At 31.5% G+C, this 18,989-nt stretch overlaps 1 protein-coding gene across 1 annotated transcript; it reads right to left on the bottom strand.

Annotated features, from left to right (window-relative positions):
• Window positions 1-638: 638 nt before the first annotated feature.
• LOC129230605 (60S ribosomal protein L22-like) lies at window positions 639-18,001 on the bottom strand. Its single transcript, XM_054865018.1, has 4 exons — window positions 17,887-18,001; window positions 13,335-13,463; window positions 6,836-6,957; window positions 639-822 (listed from the first exon to the last, which is right to left on the bottom strand). Exons 1-4 carry the CDS (start codon window positions 17,893-17,895, stop codon window positions 675-677), a joined length of 408 nt encoding a protein of 135 aa, XP_054720993.1. The 5' UTR covers window positions 17,896-18,001; the 3' UTR covers window positions 639-674.
• Between the last annotated feature and the right edge of the window lie 988 nt (window positions 18,002-18,989).

The following is an 18,989-nucleotide window of genomic DNA, read 5'->3' on the forward strand; positions in this document are numbered from 1 at the left end:
TCAACTTACAAAGGTTTTTTTGACAATACTCCAAACCAAAGCTGGTGTATATTAGTGGTCAAGACAGACAGGTGGTCAAGTTACAGAGGTTTTCCTTCATTATGTAAGATAGGACTAATTCCGTTCCTGACAAAAGCGGTCAACTCAAGGAAGATTATGTAGTCTTGAACTAAAAAAAAAGTTTTAAAGGAGTTAAAACCAAAATGAAGGAGTTGCGGTTCAAAAAATTTCTTAAATGTGGGAGTATTGGAGGAGCTTGTGAACCACGTAACAAATATGGCTTCTAACACTGCTGCTAACATACATGAGTTGTACGTAAGTACGCAAACTGCATTGAAATTTTAAATTGTTAGATGAGCAGTTCAAGTAAAATCTCTTAGCTGTGTGTAACTAACAAATATTTCCTTCTTCAATGCACAAAAAAAAAAAAAAAAAAAAAAAACTGCTAGAAAGCCTGCAAAATGAATTTTCTAGTCAGGACAGGACACAGAAATTTCCATTATTAGCTAACTAAAGTAATAGAAAAGGCTATGTGAGAAAAATAATCAATTACTACTGAACTTAATACTACATTTTTTTTATCACTTAAAACTTCTGAGCTTAAATTTATGCAATGAAACAAAACAAATTCAACTGGGTGTTGATATAAACAAATTTATTTAATATTCACACATTTATTCATTTTCTTCTTCATCTTCGTCTTCTTCATTGTTGATCTGGAAATATCTCAACTCATAAGAGTCTTTTCCATTTGCAACAACTCTCAACCAATCTCTCAAATTGTGCTTTTTTAGGTACTTTTTCGTCAGATATTTCAAATACCTGTAAAAATGTTCAAAGCTCAGTTCCATGGAAATTTAATTTTTTTTTTCATGCAACTAGGTTTAAAAGAATAACTTTTATTTCATTAAATTTCAACCAGCACAAAATCTAGTGAACTACAAAAGGTTAGCAGGCAGCGGTTGGGCCTAGCCTACTAAAACCCACTCTGATTTTATCACACCACGTACATAAAAGAAACTTCTGTTCTAAATTGTACAGCCTTAACTAATGAAAATAGTAGCGGTACCTGCACGGCTTTGCCCGTAGTAGAAAAATTAAAAGGTCATTTGGTTTGCCTGTAAATTTACAAATAATGGATGATGAATTTCTTGCCAATTTGTTTGCATTTATTATGGTCCCACGTTATGATAATTTGCTTGGGAAAATGTTTTTAAAATTAAAATAGAAAAAGAACAAAATTGAATTTTTGAAAAATCACTGAGGTGCTCACCCCTATTCTATGTACTAATCCTGTGCCAAATTTCATGAAAATTGGCCAAACGGTCTAGGTGCTATATGCGTAACAGACATACAGAGACAAATTTTCATTTTTATCAGGAAAGAATGTATTTTTATTGCTAAAATATTTAAATAAATATCTTTTTCATGAACAAAATCCCAAGATATCAATTGAAAACCCAAAATGCGGCACCACTGGGCAATATTAGTACAACTCGGATGCAAATGGATTAAAATTCACAGATGGGCACGGCAAAGTGACTAACATACATCTACACAATATGAAAGACAGGTATGGTTAAAAATAACGGTGATCACAAAATTTTTAATGTACAAGCAGTAAAATTACAAACTAAACAAAAATGAGCGAGTTTTAAAGGAGCAGATGTAAACAGAGTTAGATATGTGCTAAAAGTCGAGGGTGACACATAAAATTGTACATCCAATCCATACTCTGAAATTTAAAACCATTGACCAATTGACAACATTCACGATTTTTTAACCCTTAACGGGAGATGCGGTCTTACAAACCGCTCAAAAGTTTATCCGATCACCCCTACTTCACTTTCAGTCCGATTGAATGTTTTCCTCCATTAGTTTTTTGTTTGGTGGCCTTGAATACCCCCCTTGCTTATCAGTAGGCAAATGCATCTGGTTTAAGTTTCATTGCATTCTGTAGAAGCGGTCTATGAGACTGCAACTCCCCTTCAGTGTTACAATTTTCGGCAGTAGCAGACATGGCTTTCATTAATGTTAGAACCGCGGACATAGGTTCATTTATGTTATCCGCGTTATGAGGAATATACAAAATATTCTAGATGAGGTTGAGATTTGTTTGATATAGTTACTAATGTTAGGCAATGATGTTTTAGAGACAATAGAGGCTGAATTATTCCTCGAAATACTAATAGCTAAAGGGCTGTCAAAATTTTCCTGTATTGTGATATAATCAATGTTCTGTATTTATTAAAGAATTAAAATGAAATCATTAAAAAAATAATAGATTCATTTTTATTACAAGTAGTTATTTACTGCGGCGTATGATTTCCTCGACTCATCTTAAGACTCAAGGACCTTTTCTTTGGCGAAAAAACATTTCTATTCAAAATTCAAGCATATTTTTTCTCTGTGCTAATAAAAAAATCAAAGGGAACTTACAGGAATGTATCCTAATAACACAATAAAAAAAAAAGGAAATAGAGCGGTTTCTGAGACTTGACGGCTCTTGTTACGTCCAACTTTTTCACCTCCCCTGTTGCGGGTTAACATTCTTCCCTGGAAATAAATTTCTCACGACAAAATTCGATCATGGTTGGTCTATGACTTTCCAAGTGTGTGGAGTGGCCCTGAAAATAAACTTAAACCCACGTTGGTTTTTAGAAAAAAAAAAAAAAAAAAGTGTGGTGTAAAGACACTCAGGGTCCCCCCTCCATCTTGCAAATAAAATTCAAGTACTTTTTAAGGACATTAAAAATTTTCTCAAGGACTTCAACTCTAATGAAGGGTATGCAAAAAAAAAAAAAAAAAAAATCAAGATTTGCTTCAAGAATGAAGTTATTATCAATGAACCGCTCAGAATTGATAAGGTTTCCTTTTTGTAAGCTTAAAAATTGAAATTTTTTGAAATAAAGATAAACGTTTTGCATTAGTATGAAAAAGAAAATTCTGGAAGAATGTACATTCGAATGAAATGTTCAATATTTTGGCTTATTAAAACTGTCCATTAAAGGGACACTTATCTCATTTTAAAAGTTTTATCAATGAAGTAGTTAAATAATTTGTAGCCATTATCGATACACAATCAGGGGTGTATACAAGGAAAGGGACATGACCCCCCTAAATCATTCACAACAGTATACGTTCATAATGTAAACAATTCATTAATCATTTTTGAAAGTAAGTACCCCCCCCCCCTTTTTGTAAATTATTAGTACAAAATCATTTTTATGAGTAAATTTTTAACAAGATTTTATGAAATAATTGTAGGGCTTTTAGCACTAACTTTTACTACACACAGGGGAAAAAAAAAAGAAACAAATAGAAATTTTTACAGATTGCATTTTTAAAGCTATAAAAATGCATTTTGGAAAACTTAAGATAGATTTTTATTTCTTTACTTTTGCAAAGTAAACAGATAAGAAAATAGAAGTCGGCAGCAAACTGCATTTTAGAAGAAAAAGTTTAATTTTATCGCAAAACCTCTGAAGTAGTGAGAATCAAATACAATTTTGCTGATAAAATTTCACTTTTACAGAAAATAAGTAAAAAAAAAACCACACATGATTTCCGACTCTTTTTATGAAATTCTCAGTAGTTTTCACTGAGATAAGCACCCAATCCTGCTTTTGGAAATTTATAGTCTTGTCTGCTTCTATCTTGCGAATGACCAAACATGGCAACTATGCAAAAAATTTAAGATAGTAGATTTTTGATTTTGTTGCATAAAAGTAATTATAAACAATTAAAAACTCTCAGAAAAAAAACTATAATTTAGATGAAAGTGTCAGTTTTTAGCACATTAGCGTCCAAAGCAATAAGGATAAAATAATATTCCGAAGATAAAATTCGATAATTTGAAGGAAAAAATTTTGCATTTTTCAAGAATATAATTATTTAGGGAGAAAAATTACGGCATATTTTGCGGAATGTTTCATAGTTTGCATTGTATTGCAATAGACATCCAATTCTGTTTTTGGAAATGACCAAATATGGCACTTACGATTCAAAATTAAAATTTCGGTTTTTGAATTTGTAGCACAAAAATATTTATAAAATAAAAAGCGTAATTAAACATCAATTTAATTGAACTGTAACAGCTTTTAGCACATTAGCGTCCAATGCAATAAAAATAAGATGAACTTCTAAATACAAAATTTTTCATTTCTCAAGAAAACTATTTTAAATAATCAAAAAAACAAATTTATATACAAAAACATAAAATGCTTTACAGCACATTTTACGCTATTTTCATTAGTTTCGAATTTAAATAAACATTAAATTCTGTTCTGTTTTTGGAAACTTAAGCATTTAAGTATCTTGCCTACTTCCATCTTGTGAGTGACCAAATGTGCCGTCTTTTTTTAACGCATAACTGATAAGTACTGTTCTGATCAAAAAACGATATTCCTTGATGTGCTTATCCTCAAGCGTATGCTTCCTAAGCAAAATATTTTTTTCAACCCTCTTGAGTCAGTGCATAATTCCTGTTCATCCCAAGATATTTTTTCTTAGGAATAACAGGGGAGGAAATGGCAATACTTTTTTTAAGGTCAGCCCTTTATAAACCAGGAATGTGAAGAATGTGCTTCACCGCACAAGAGGAATTCTTTCGTAGAAATTGGTTTTCAAGGACTTTGTATGATTTTCAAGTACTTTTGGGGGCCCAAAAAAGTTAAAATGAGATTCAAGGACTTTTCAAGGTCACAGGAACCCTGACTATAAAAATGAAATTTATTTTTTCTTTACTATGACACTGTCACCATTTTCTTTCTGTGCCTGATTTATGCATATTCAGGACAAAATCTTGTATTTTAATACAAACAGATTAGAACCCAAAAAAAAAAAAACTTGAAACCAACTTTTAAATTACGGCTAAAAATAATGTAAACTAATAGTTATTATAAAGTTAATTTTGTTAATAGGTAAATTGTTGAACCTTGTTATAAATTCCCTCTTAAGGACTTTGCAAAAAAAAAAAAAAAAAAAAAAACCTTATAAGCGGGGTGTTCTTAGAACCAATTCATACGCATTTGTTAACAAATAAGCTTGTACTTAAATACCGAATTTTTTCTTAAATCTAATGTTTCAAATCATTAGTTCATTAGGGCCTTTGATTAATATTTAGGGCTTTTGGCAACTAAAACAGATTTTTAGAGGGTGATGAAGTAATTAGATTCCTCCGGGGAAGAAAAAAAATTAAGATTTTTGACGCAACAAAAAAAAAATTTTTTTTTTTTAAATGTACCTTAAAAAAGTTATTTAAGGACTAAAGACATTATTTAATCCTTTTCAAGCACTTGAAAATAAAACATTTTATTCCAACAGGGTGGTGACAGGAACTGTGAAAAAAAGTTCCCTGACTTTTCCCTGATTAAGTTCACCTAATTTCCCTGATAATGGTTTTCTTTCTTTGCTCTACTTGAAATCCATTGTATGTTTGTATAAAATGTAGTATTTTAAACATTTTAAGTTGTTGAACTAAAGATATATTTTAAAAAAATGCTACTTTTAAAATAAAATGGTTAAAAAAAAGATAATTTTTTTTAAGGGGGGGGGGGGAAGCTACGAAACAGTATATTAAATTTTTATACAATGGAAAGGTTAAGAAAATTTAAGAAAAAAAAAACTTTACTTCCAGAAACCACTTAGCATTAGAATTTTAAGAAACTATTAAAATTACTCTTAAAAACATATGTGTATGTATGACAGAACTAAAAAGTAATTGAAATTATTTTGAATCAAGTTTTCAAACAGTATAATAATTGTTGCAAGAATAACAGGTAATAGTGGAAGAATAGAAGTAATGTAGTTAATTCTTATATAAATAATTGACATATTTATGCAAAACAGATGAAACCATTTGACATCCATTCATAGGGCTCTTTTCTCTAATCAAGAACATAGGTTTTAATGAATTGAACACAGCAATTTAAAGATATTTACTTAAGTACACAAGTTAACTCTATTTCAAATGATTTCAGAATGTAACGAAAAAAAAAAGTCTTAGATTGCTTTTGTAACAAACAACTTTGTAAGAAAAAAAAAAGCAATTAGTTAATTTCAAGATATATAAAAGAATACAACTTGGTTATAAAATTAAAGAATTAACTTAAGTCTGAAGAAAAGAAAACCCTTCATAATCTGTAGTGACAGCAAATAGTATAACAGCAAAAAACAAATTTTTTTTTTTAAATTGAAAGTTCAATTTTAACAATTAAATTAAAAACCCGAAGAAGTAATAACTTTAAGGCTTTTATAGTATTAATTCAAAAACCAAAGATTTCTTCTTGAAATTGTGATTACAGTACTTAATTACTTCGAGACAATGGAATAAAGGCAAAGGAGCTAAGACATTAATGAAGGCTTCCTCTTTGTCTGTATGGTTGTTTATTTTACGTAGCATTGAAAGTGTAAAAGGAAATTTCAAGTAGGGTAAAATAAATAACCTAACAGACACATAAGCGATCTTAGGAAGTTCGTCCTGTGGTTAATAAGTAAGATTCAATACTTTGACGTTGAGGAAGAAAGATGCACAAATATGCGGCAGTATATAATCGCACCTCATAATTTTACATTTTTTTAAACAGATAATTGGTGGAAAATGCGTAGGGAATTAGAGTACTTAATTTTGTAAAGCAAAAAAAAAAAAATTTTTTTTCTTCATAAAATCAATTTTCCTTGAATTCGTTTTTTTTTTTCAAAATTCCCTGATTAATAAAGTTCCCTGATCTGTCGCCACCCTGTCCAAGCAGCTTTCAAGCTAATTTAAAAGTGTACAAACTACATTTATGCACCAAGAGTCTTACATTGAAAAAAAAAAAAAAACATGAATTACCTTTTGGAAAACCGACAATCGGCTGTCACTGAAATTTTGGTCTTGCTCCTTTCAATTGTTACGGTATTTCCCAAATTTCCTGTTTTACCATTCACTTTGATACGTTCATGCAAAAACTTTTCCTGTAAATAAATAAGATTACATATGTACATGTTACTGCAACATTTTAGTATATAAAAATTTGTAATCGTAATATTAAAATTTATCACTATTTTCATTCATCCATACATGTCATTACAATAATTTTGCGTATTAACCTAATCAAATGCACCTTAACCTTAAACTCAAGTATTCAGGTTAAAACTCTAAGGACTAGTAGGATTTTTTTAAACTTATTTGTAATGCTGGAAGCTATCACAATTTTTCTTGAAAATAAAATTACAAGAAATTTCATTCTGTTTAAAAATGATTTGTTTTGCATCATCTGATCAAGGTTTGTACTCTTCCAGACAAAAATGAATTTCAGGAGTAATAACAAGAGCGGTTTTTACAAGAAAATTAGTTTCAGTACACTTAATCTACTTTGCTGTCAAAATTAAAAAAATAAATAAATAAAAATGTATTATGTTTTTGATTGATTAGCAATTTTTTTCACGCTATTCAATCAAAAATAAATAAAACAGGGGTTTGTCCAGGATTTTTCACAGGGTCAGTTTTTTGTGAAAAATCAAATAATTTTGTGAAAAACGAATTAATTTTGTGAAAAATCAAATAATTTCGCAATTTTTTTTTGTTAAAACGAAATTTTAGAATTTAGAGATAGCACAAACTGCATCAATTAAACTTTAAGTTGAGTGTTTTCCTCTTCTATGTCGAGAAAATCATTCTGGAGTGGTCTGAATATTTGGCAGGGGGGGGGGGGGGCATCGCTCTCTCAAGTATCTATTTATGTCCGTATTATCTACCATTCTACATTATGTTAAATCATACTAGAAATATTTCTGTACAGTATTTAAAATAACTGTAACAAAAAAATTAATAAAATAAAATTCAGAATAGGGGTTTCAGCATTTAACTTTTTGACCCAAGACACTCTTAAAAAGCACAAAATTTCGTTTAAAACTTATAAATTTCGTGATTTTAACAAAAATAAAAAGATATTTTAATTGTTTACCTCTTATTAAAGCGTAATAATCATCAAAAATTCGAAAAATCGGATTCCCATAGCGGACGCAAAGAGATCGCAATTCTCAAAGTGAAGGCATCAAAAGTATAAAAACGGCTTGTAAAAGAAATATTTTTGCTAAAATTATTTTAAAATTGCATTTTAGGATTCTATGATAAACATTTCATTAATATCTATGACGCAAAAAAAATAAAAATAAATAAATAAAATAAAATAAACCATCTATTCAGCATTTTAATTTTTGACTCATAACAGAAAATGGAATTTTGCTTTAAAAACTTGAAATGAGAGTTCTAACAGAAAAAAAAAAGACTTTTCATTTATTTGCATCTCCTAATAAAGCGAAGTTAGCTTGAAAAAAGCACAAAATATGATTCTCATATCGGATGTTAAAAGATTGCATTTTTCAAAATGTAGACATCTAAAGAAAAAAAAACGGTAATTAAAAGAGTTTATTTAAAGTTAATCATCCTTGTTAGCATTGAAAAATCAAAACCCATACAATTTTCTCCCAAAATAACAATTAAACATCACACCTCACCATAAAAACCTCACGGTAAAAACGCAAATATTGACAAGCTGGTAAAATGATGAGAATATTTTGAGAATATTTTCTAATCAAGTCATTATAAAGGTTCAACGCCAGACATAAGTGGTGATAATTTTAAAGTTGGTAACCCTATCTGAAGCGATCATATTTTTTCCCCACCCTTACTATCCCTTTGCAGTTCTAAGTTCATTTTGCAGATATATATTATTATTGTTTATTAAATCATGAATGGGAGAAAAGTGCTTACCAATGCCTTTTCAGAAAAGTTTACAAGAACACCTCTGCTAATTAGCTGTGATAAAACAAACAACCATTATATTTATTTGGCAGTAGCAATTATTTATTGCTTGCAGGAACATCCCAAGAGTGCCTGATTTTTTTTTTTTTTTTTCAAAATTAGCTGATTTTGTATAAGCTGATCCCTCTAATTTGACTTAAAAAAAGGTTCCAAAAATTATCAGTTTATACACAGAAATATGCGTTATTTTTACAATTTGTGAAAGATCCGGTCTTGTTTATCAGAATTTTGTGAAGGGTCAGTTTTGTTTGATCTGGATTTTGTGAAAGGTCCGTTTTGGTTGATCCGATTTTTGTGAAGGGTCCGTTAAGGGACCCAAATATCCTCTGGCCAGACCCCAGTAAAATAAGAATTAAAAATTGAATTCAAACATTTGAAACCAAAAATATTAACACTAGATTCAGTATTAACTCTTCTTACAGAGTTTTTGTTTTGGCACTTAATTTATCAAGGTCTATTTCAACCTTTTTCAGTTCAAACTTTTCATTGGCTTTGCGCCTTAAAGCATTACTTTTACAGATACAGGAAAGGTCACTGTCCTTTTCTGCTTTTTCTAAGTATTCATCTGAAGACTTATTCAGTTCACAAATGTCAATTTGCAGACACTTCCTTTTAACACCACTATTAAACTTCCTCCATTAAACACGCATTTACCGCCCGGCATATTATCAATACTAAATGTACTACGAAATAGCAATAGCACTATTAATTAGCAATAAAGAAAATATGCTTAATAGCTGTTAACACAAAAGCTAGCATATGCTCTTCATTCGTTCTCTATTGGCAGTTACGACCAGTAAACGTAATGGGTATGTTCGGACAGAGTAACTGGTCAGTCGGTTATTACACACCCCATTTCTTTGTGAAAAGCACTGGGTGCTCTGTATAATACGAGAATTTTGATTGACTGCCAGCGATTCAATATGGTCGCCTAAATGGAGACGACATGAAATTAAAATTAGCGATTGTTAAAGCTCCATTTTGAGGTTAATGAAGCACTTATACTAGTAAAAATTATTTGCAGGAGAGGGGGAAAATCAGGAGGTTAAAACAAAAATTCAGGAGTTTTAAGGGCCCTTAGAAAAAAAAAATTAAATTTCAAGAGTTTTTCAGGATTTTCAGGAGGCGTACCCTGTCTGATAATGGGTAGCAATTCTTGTTAAATGCTACCATAAAATACAAATTAAACAAAGAAAGGATTTTATTTCAGAGGGGGTCTAATTAGTGGCATTGCCATATTTGGGGAGGGGGGGGGAGGTGGCTAAGTTTATTTGACAAATTGATATTGAATTCTTCTTAAAAATAAGCAAAATAGATTTTAGAGATGAAAATTTTATTTAACTGTTATTAATGACAATTAATAATTTTGAATGTATTTGAATTTAAAACAAGCAAACAAATTTAATGCAAAACAGATTCCCCACTTCCCCAGGAAGCTCATGCAGGGACAAAATTCCAAGAAATATGATATTTTTTCAATTATAGTATTTTCAATGCAAAAATTATATTAATCATAGTAATATTGTTTATCTATTATTACAAAACACCAAAAAGTTATGCACAGCTAACGCTAAATTAACTCTGTTCAAATTGCTAAATTGAAATGAAAGAAACCTAAATTTTAAGTCCACATATTGTAATGACAATATAAGAAAAGAAAGAGTGATTTGAGGACACATTTACTCTTTTGAAGACTCATTTGTGACGGTTGAAAATATCGGATACATAAAAAAAAATATAACAATATCGGATATTTTGGAACCCTAATATTAACAAAGTCAAATTTTTTTTTAAATCTGTAATCAATATAATCCCCCCCCCCCCTTAAAACACATTTCCTAAGAATATGAACCTATTGTGATTAAAAAAGTTGACCGTTGTATGGTGTTTGATTACAATGTCATGCTTTTCTACCTTTTTTTTTCATCTTTTCTGCAGTAAAAGTATTAATAATATCATTGTCCTAGTTTTAGGCTCACTTTGAGAGTAAGAATGCCCAACAATTCAACAAAAATACGCTTGGGGGGGGGGGGGGGGACAGCGAAAAGGAGCATCAGAACTAATCGGAAGTTGTTGAAACCTTGGACCTGTCTAAACTGGTCCCAACTTCACTATTTTATGCTGTGGCTAATGACGTAAACCAGCGGTTCCCAACCCATGGGCCGCGAACAATATGTTACTGGGCCTTAGACACTGGTCAAGAATATGAACCAGGACTGTTGGGGCCTTAATTTCCGTTTTTTGCAAAAATTCACTTATTAGATGTACCGTCACTCAAAAACTCCAGCTGGCTTATCGACAATAAGGAACTGATGAATTTTCATGTTTCTTAGGAACTTCTCCTATCATTGAAGATGAAATCTAATGAATCAGAAACTCCTTTAAAGAAAATAGCCAAACGAACTAGCATTAGCTTCAAGTTTAAAGTGCTCCTCCTTTGCTGAACTGGCATTACAAATCAGTGTAATTGAGAGACTAGAGCTGCTTTTCGACAACCTACTATTTGAATGAGACTTTTTATTGCAGTTTTCAAAAAATAATGTAGAAATGCATTGAATGTAGCGAGCTATTTAAGACTATCCAGTTTCAATGCAGATATCAAGTCTTTCGTAACAGCATCAAAAATCCCATGGAGCTTAAACTTTGATGACTTGTTTTTGATTTTCCTTAGAGCTGTACCAGCTAAATGAATGCAATAAAAAGTTACTTTCTTCCTTAAAAATTATTTTAAAAATTGTTCTTGTATAGTAGTTATTTGTATCAGTGGTGTAGCATAAGGAGAGGAGGAAAATGACATCTCCAGAACTCGTTTTTAACACACTTTCAGTCCAAATACGGTATATTATTTACACTTAAGGACAGTTATGAGCAAATGCCCCCTCCCCGAAAAAGTAAATTTAGACTGTGCAAGTAATATATAGTAGTTATTGGGCCTCAATGGTATTTTCTTCAAACTTGGTGGGCCGCTGAACTAAAAAGGTTGAGAACTGCTGACCTAAACTTTTATTGCTGGTTAATCTGAGAAAATTTTAAAATTTTGGCAAAAATTTAAAATAGCAGCCTTTGTTTTCTGGATGTATCAAATAATCATCTTTTAGGACAAAAAGTCTGAAAAATGATGAATCTATTGATACCCGGTTCAAACTTCAATTTTCAGGCACTCTGAAGAAGTAAGAGTGACATACATACTAAGATAGATATACTCCTGAGTTTTAATATCTAAGATTAGAGACAATAATTTAAGAAATAAAAACTAAATAAATAAAGTGAAAGATCCAAGTACTCAAAAAGTGGAAAACGCAGGATTTGCAAATTTTGCCAATACAGTCGACGCTCGATATAACGACCATCTCCGTGCCAGAGAAAAAGGTCTTTATAATGAGTGGTCATTATAAGAGATAGAATTTTTTTAAAATATACACATGCATTTTCCGTTGTTCCAATACAATTAGCACTTTTTTAAAGATTCCAGTAAAATGCCCAAATTATTTTTTATCATGGGATTTTTATTTTTAATTATGGGTGCAAAATATTATGACAAAATATTTATAAGTAGAAAATATAGGAAAAATTGTATTACACTACTTACAAATCATTTATTTTCTGAAGATAAAATCAGAAAGAGCTGCTTTCCTTTTAGCACATGTGATTTTTGCAAAACATAATTTTCCATTTCAGTTATAGATTTTTTCTTGCTTTTCAAAGAAACACTAAAAAGTCTCTCGAGCATTTTAAACATTTTTCATACTGGGAACTTTGGTCTCAATTTCTTCATCTGATCATGATACATTAATTTGTTTTTGTGCACAATATCGAGAGTTACTTTATTTTCTGACAGAAATGTGTTTGGCACATTCTAAATCATAATTGATTTTAGCATAACAGTCAAAGTTCAACACTTCTACCAATTTCTTTTATTTTAAGAAATTTTTTACAGCATTTCATCTTCTTCGTTGAAATTTTCATCTTGAATTGCCTGACAAATCATTTAAGCAGTTTCCCTTTGCTTTTTAAAATCAACATGGTAGAGTCAGTTCTTGATGGTCTTTTCTGAATTCCATGCTGATTTAGAAAGATGCAAAGCTGTAAGGATACCCATTTTGTAACCTTCACCTTCTTCGTAATGAAGGTAATTTCAAGTTACATATTAGTATCATTGGAAAAAATACCAAGAGTAGTGTTCGCTGAATTCGGTCGCTGTATTGGATTAGATGATGCAGAGCGGTCGTTATACCGGAAGCAAATTAACATACAGTTCATTGGAACAAAGTTGAGACTATTACCACTGGTCGTTATAATGGATTGGTCTTTATAATGAGTGGTCGTTATAATGAGCGCTGACTGTAGTTGAATATGTTTAAATTAATGCATACCAAAAAAAAAAAAAAATTAATTAATGAAATTTTCCATGAAGCAAAATTTTGTTTTAGACAATTCCAAAGTGCTATTGACATGAATGCCTGTTAATATGCAAACATTTTTTAGAAGGATAGTTTCAATCTAAAAATAGAACAATTATACTCACAAAATCTGCAGCATTCATAATGCCATCTTCTACTGGATGACTGGTGTCAATGCAAAATTTCTTGGGTTGCATCTTCTTTTTTTTACCCTTGCCCTTAAGGGCGGGTTTAGGAGTCTTCTTTTTAGCAATCTTGAAGAAAGTGAAGACAATTGGTGAGACAATTGGTTGTGTAATTAACATATAATTTTTACAGTAACTTAAAATTGCAATGTTAGTTTTTAATAATAGTAATAAAAGATACTTATGATTTTTTTTTTTTTTACAATGATTTGCATGTCCATCTTGACATTTACATTTAACATGGTTGATCAGACCTTTATCCCTTTCCCTTTAATCTCAATTGATTTTGAAAGACTTAAGGGCTTTTTTGGAATCAAATATTCAGTGATGAAATTGCTGGCATTATACCTTATGCTAATTTATGCTATTATTAGTTAGCTGGATCATACAAACCAAATTTTATGGATTTCAAATATACAAACAAAACTTATGTTTAGCTTTACCAGGGGTTTGTCCAGGGTTTTTTACAGGGTCTGTTTTTTGTGAAAAATCAAATATTTTTGTGAAAACAGAATAATTTTCTGAAAAACGAAAAGTTTTTGTGAAAAATCAAAAAATTTTCTGTGAAAGGTCTTTTTTTTGTAAACGAAAATTATTTTGTAAAAACGAAAATTTTAAATTTATAAACATTAATAAATGCATTGGGGGAGGGGGGAGGCTCATGGATAACGTTAAAACGTCATACCATAAAGGCACAAAAATTGCCAAACTGGTAAAATGTTTTCCAAGTCCCTGTGAAAGGTTTACTAGACGTTTATTTAGCGTTAATGTTAATTTTATAGTTGGTAAACGGTATCTGAAGTGATCACTTGTGTATTTCTTCCCCAACCTATAGCTATTCTATTGGTTAGCAGTACCAAGTTCAATTGGATGATATATGTTATTGTTTAAATTGAGAGCAGCAGGAGAAAGGTGCTGAGGCAGCAATATCAAGCTGTGGGTCAAATAACATTTTCAGAAAAATCTATAACATCCTTGCTGGCTATTTTGATTCTGCTGTGATAACAAAAACAGTAAGCATCACAGAAATATGCAGACATATCTTTTGAAAAATTAGCCATTGTTATGATTTTAGATTTGCTTTTACAATAAATGATTTGTGAAAGATCGGTTTTTGTTGATTAGAATTTTTGTGAAGGGTCCGTTATGGTTGGTCGCAATTTTGTAAAGGGTCCGTTTTGAGTGATCGTATTTTTGTGAAGGGTCTGTCAACGGACCCAAATTTCCTCTGGCCAGACCCCTGTTTACATTAGAACACCATTTATTCAGATCTCCAGATCAAATTTGTTGCATTAAAAAAAAATTATGTTCTCCAATTATTTTTAAACAACGATAGCAAAAATGCAAGCACACTAAACAGTCATTTATTTTGATCTGTTAATGATACAGCATTTGCATGACACAGAAAGATAAAAATACAAGTATCTGAACACACAACTTAACACTATCTGCAGGTATGAAAAACGGTACCTATAAAAGTAAGAAAGTTTCCCATTAAATGATTAACAGATTTTTAAGATAACTTATGGCAGTGGTCCTGTTGCTACAAGTAGCGACAATAATTGTAGTAGCTAGATTTTAATACTAAAGCACCAGACCAAGATAATAGAGACCAACATAAGCAGAAAATTTTCTAAGATTGCAGAAAACCAGGATATTTTTCTCGCTACCTATCTTTGTGAAAGTATTGCATCATTCTATTTTTGTGAAAGTTTTTTTTATCAGCATTGTTTTTGTGAACTTTTAGAGACATCCTAATTTTTGTAAAGGAGAAGTAGAACAAGTGAAATTTTAGTTTGAAAAGTGTAAATGTCATCTAGTATTATTTTTTAACAGGTTTTGTTTTTTGGGGAGGTGCAAGCTAAAAACCTCCTAAGAAGTACCAAAAATACGTAATTTCAGCTTAATGGGCTATGTACTGTGTACAATATTGGAAATTATGAGAAAAACGGTTCCCCAAAACATGAAAAAAGATTACGATAATATTGCATAAATACACTTTGGTGAGAAACAGCTAAAAATTAGTTAAAATACCACAAAAAGGTTGCTATTTAAGCGATTGTTCATATAAACTTGCTTAGAATTTTATGTTATAAGTAAATTTTGTTTTAAACAGAGAAACAAATTTGATATTTAAAAAAGGCAAATTTTTGTGAAATTTTCAATGTTTTTGTGAAGCTACCTGATTTTATTACTTGATTTTTGTGAAAGTACCTATTTCAAAACAAGATTTTTGTGAAGGTACCGAAAAACGGTAGCAAAATCAGCCTATATTGGGCCCTGAAAACAGACATTTTTTAAACAAATGTGGATAATATATTTTTTTTAATGAACAAATGCTGATCTTCAATTTTGAGGTGGCCTTGCATGAATAATATTATAAAAAGTAAATATAATTGAAAAAACATTCTGCTTACATAGTAGAACTTGACTCACTTTCAACATTACCTTTTTTCTGTTGGCGGCAATGTAAGACACGGCAGGAGTACCATGTTTTTCAGCAGATTTTTTTTAAGCAGTTATTTGAGTCCACATACAGTTTAACATTTTATCTACGTCTGTGTTGCACATTACTTTAAGATGAAAAGCAGAGTAATGAGTAAAATAAACTTAGTTAGCAACAATTTCTGGAAATTATTTTTAATAAATTTGAACATTTTAGATTTTCATCGGACTATTGTCTCAATATTCACCAAATATGGAAGCTGCTAATAGAAGAGTATTAAACTGAACTATCCTGTCCAGCTTACAGTAAGTTTAAGTGTTACAGAAAAGTATGAAGAAGGACATTTTTCTGTTCCACGCAAGCTTTCCTGCTAAGCAAAAAGTTTTTGGTACTATTTTCACAAAATTTGAGATTCTAACTATCTCTTATTAACTAGTTCTAAAACAGGGGTGCTTACCTAGGGGAGGAGGGGGGTCATGGTGCAGACTGCACCATTGAAATTTTCAGGAGGGTTGTTTTGAGGGGTATTTTTTTTTTTTGCGAGGGAGGAGATCTCTGCAATATTGAGGGGGGGGGGGTACACCCTTGCCCTTAGGGAAGCACTCCTGTCTAAAAAGTTGAAATTGTATGATGGAGAAATTTTATCAACGAGCAGTTAATCGGCCAATGAATTTATAGATTAGTTGGTAATTGGCTAACTTGCTTATAAATGCATCCCTAGATATGTTCTAGAATAAATTCTTATTTTGTTCATAAAAATAGGATTCAGACATGGGAGGAAAAATTTATTGTTGAAGCAGGCCTGATGAGAGGCCATGTCAGTCTAATCGGAAACTAAGAACCAGGCCTTGGCATACATTATTGCAATATAAAAAAAAAAATAGTGCACTCAACTGAAAATTACTTGCAAGCGCATACTATACAGAAGGACAGTAATATAATTTTGCTTTTTAGTCTTTCAGGAAAATTTTGCATTCATTCACCAGCAAATTTTGAAAGAAACCTATGTTTAATACTGATATTGATTAACAATGCACTTATCTGCGCACAGCATGCTTCTGTATTATCTAGCCATGGCAAAGAGTTGGTTCTGTTTGAAGACTTTATTTGAAGATGTCTACTCATGGTCCTGGACACTTCACTAGTTTTAGAACCACTCTAAGGACGCATTCTACTTCAGGATGATATTTTTGTGGTCCGTTGATAGTAGTTAAACAGTATTAAACAGTAGTTAAACTATATTCTATTTTGTTGTTCCAAGATTCAATAATGGCCATGTATAAATTTCAAATTAAAAACTGAATAGGCTAAAAGTCCATAGATTAAAAAAAAAAAAAATCACGAATTCTTCCATTCATATTTTTTCTTTATTATTTTCAGTGCACCCTTGATGTACCTATTTCTAAATGACAAGTTAGGTTGATATTTAAGTTCTAGGCAAAAGTACTAAATGCGTGATTTTTAGTTCCACAGGAAGTTTTCCGTACAATGCTCTGTGAACTATGCATTTTTAGACTGTTCTGTTGGGCCCCTGTGAGGTCGCATATGCCTTTTGCCGACACTAGTAGCTATAAATCGCTCAACTACGATGTACTTACACGGATTTAATGTTTTCGTAAGTAAAATTATCGTACTAAATGAAATAAAAGTTAATCAAGAGCATTCAACCTGGGAAGAACAGGAACAATAATATGTAACATGATTTTCGAATTTAATTATCATACGATGCAATAGAAACCGCTTAAAGCATTGCATTTATATTACAGACAGCTCGGGGTAAATTTCTTGAAATTTATAGCGGCTGATTCAGAATTAAAAGATAAATCCGATTGAGATGAATTTAAAAAAAAAAGTGTACATAGATTTTCATGAGTAAAACGCTTAAAAATGGCGTTTCAAATGATCCAGCACGTGGATGTGAATGCATATGATGACAACTATTTAACAAACATAGACTCAAATATTTGCAAAAGCAGAATGCAGGGACAAAATTTCAATATTGTTATATTTTAAAAGAATAAATCAATAAATAATAATTAAACTTACGACAGCCATTGAAACCCTTTGCGTTACCACGTTTCCACGCAAATCAGTTTTACAGGGGGAAGAAGCGTTGCCAATACATAGAGCAAATGAAAGCAAAATAATGCTTATGTTCGAAGAGCACGACCGGTAGCGACCAGTTGGTTGATCACGTGACAGCAATGTCGTCAGTGGTTACTAACCTGTTGTTCACGAACTTTCGGTTGATCACCGATTACTTGCGCAGACATGACGCAAACGAATAACACGTAGATGAAAAATACATATACTTGGTCAAAAGTAACACGTGGTTCCAATCAACCAGCTAGAGTTGCCGTCTACCGGTAGATCAATCGGTAGACCAACCAACCGGTTAGGCTCACAGGGACTCTACATAAAACGACATCCGAAGCAACTAGCTCTCAAGATCGTTGCGGTTAGCTACCGGTTACTCACCGGAAGACTGGTGAGGTTCGTCGAACGCAAGCGTAGCCTACGAGAATCTGTGCTGTTGCTTCAAGAGCTTGTTATTCATGTGTTTTTTTGTTATTTTTCCTTCGAAAGCGAGGGACGGGGCAGAGAATTTCGCCCCTAGATGGCGCTCATAGCGAGGCCAACAAAGCTCTCTGACAGGTAAACACAATGTGTTTTGGACTGTCAAACTTATTAGATACCTTGCTATAATATGCATACTTTTTCAAATTTTTAACTTTCAAGCATCCAAGGCAACCCAGGTTAATCTCCCTTAACACCTGGAAATGAAAAATATTATCCTTTGAGTCACAATAGCGCGAGGAAAACAAGCCTCGAAAATGAGATAAGTTCCGGTCAGAGAATTAAAGTAATAATTTCAAACACAAAGAATGTCCTTGTTTTTCGTAAATTTTCGTTAAAAACTTCTTTTACTCTTCTCGGTGCATTTACCAGATAACATTTTGTTTTTGCCAAATGTATTTTTATACTTTTAAAGGTTTTTTTTTTTTTTTGTTTCATTAGATGCTAAAACCTAACTTTCTGAAAGCAGTTTTCTTTAAACATATGAAATCCAGGGGTGCCCCCCCTCCAAGCTTACTAACAAAAATCACCCCCTCCCCCCAAAAAAATATTCTCGCCCCTTTTTCCTTTCG

The sequence above is a fragment of the Uloborus diversus genome, chromosome 9 (genome assembly GCF_026930045.1).
Source record: "Uloborus diversus isolate 005 chromosome 9, Udiv.v.3.1, whole genome shotgun sequence".
Classification (NCBI taxonomy): domain Eukaryota; kingdom Metazoa; phylum Arthropoda; class Arachnida; order Araneae; family Uloboridae; genus Uloborus; species Uloborus diversus.

Excerpts from the sequence above, each read along its gene's own strand:
- LOC129230605 (XM_054865018.1), bottom strand. Across the intron at positions 6,958-13,334 it reads TTATGAATGCTGCAGATTTT|GAAAAGTTTTTGCATGAACG; the intron begins GTGAGTATAATT and ends ATTTATTTACAG. Across the intron at positions 823-6,835 it reads GATTGTCGGTTTTCCAAAAG|GTATTTGAAATATCTGACGA; the intron begins GTAATTCATGTT and ends ACATTTTTACAG.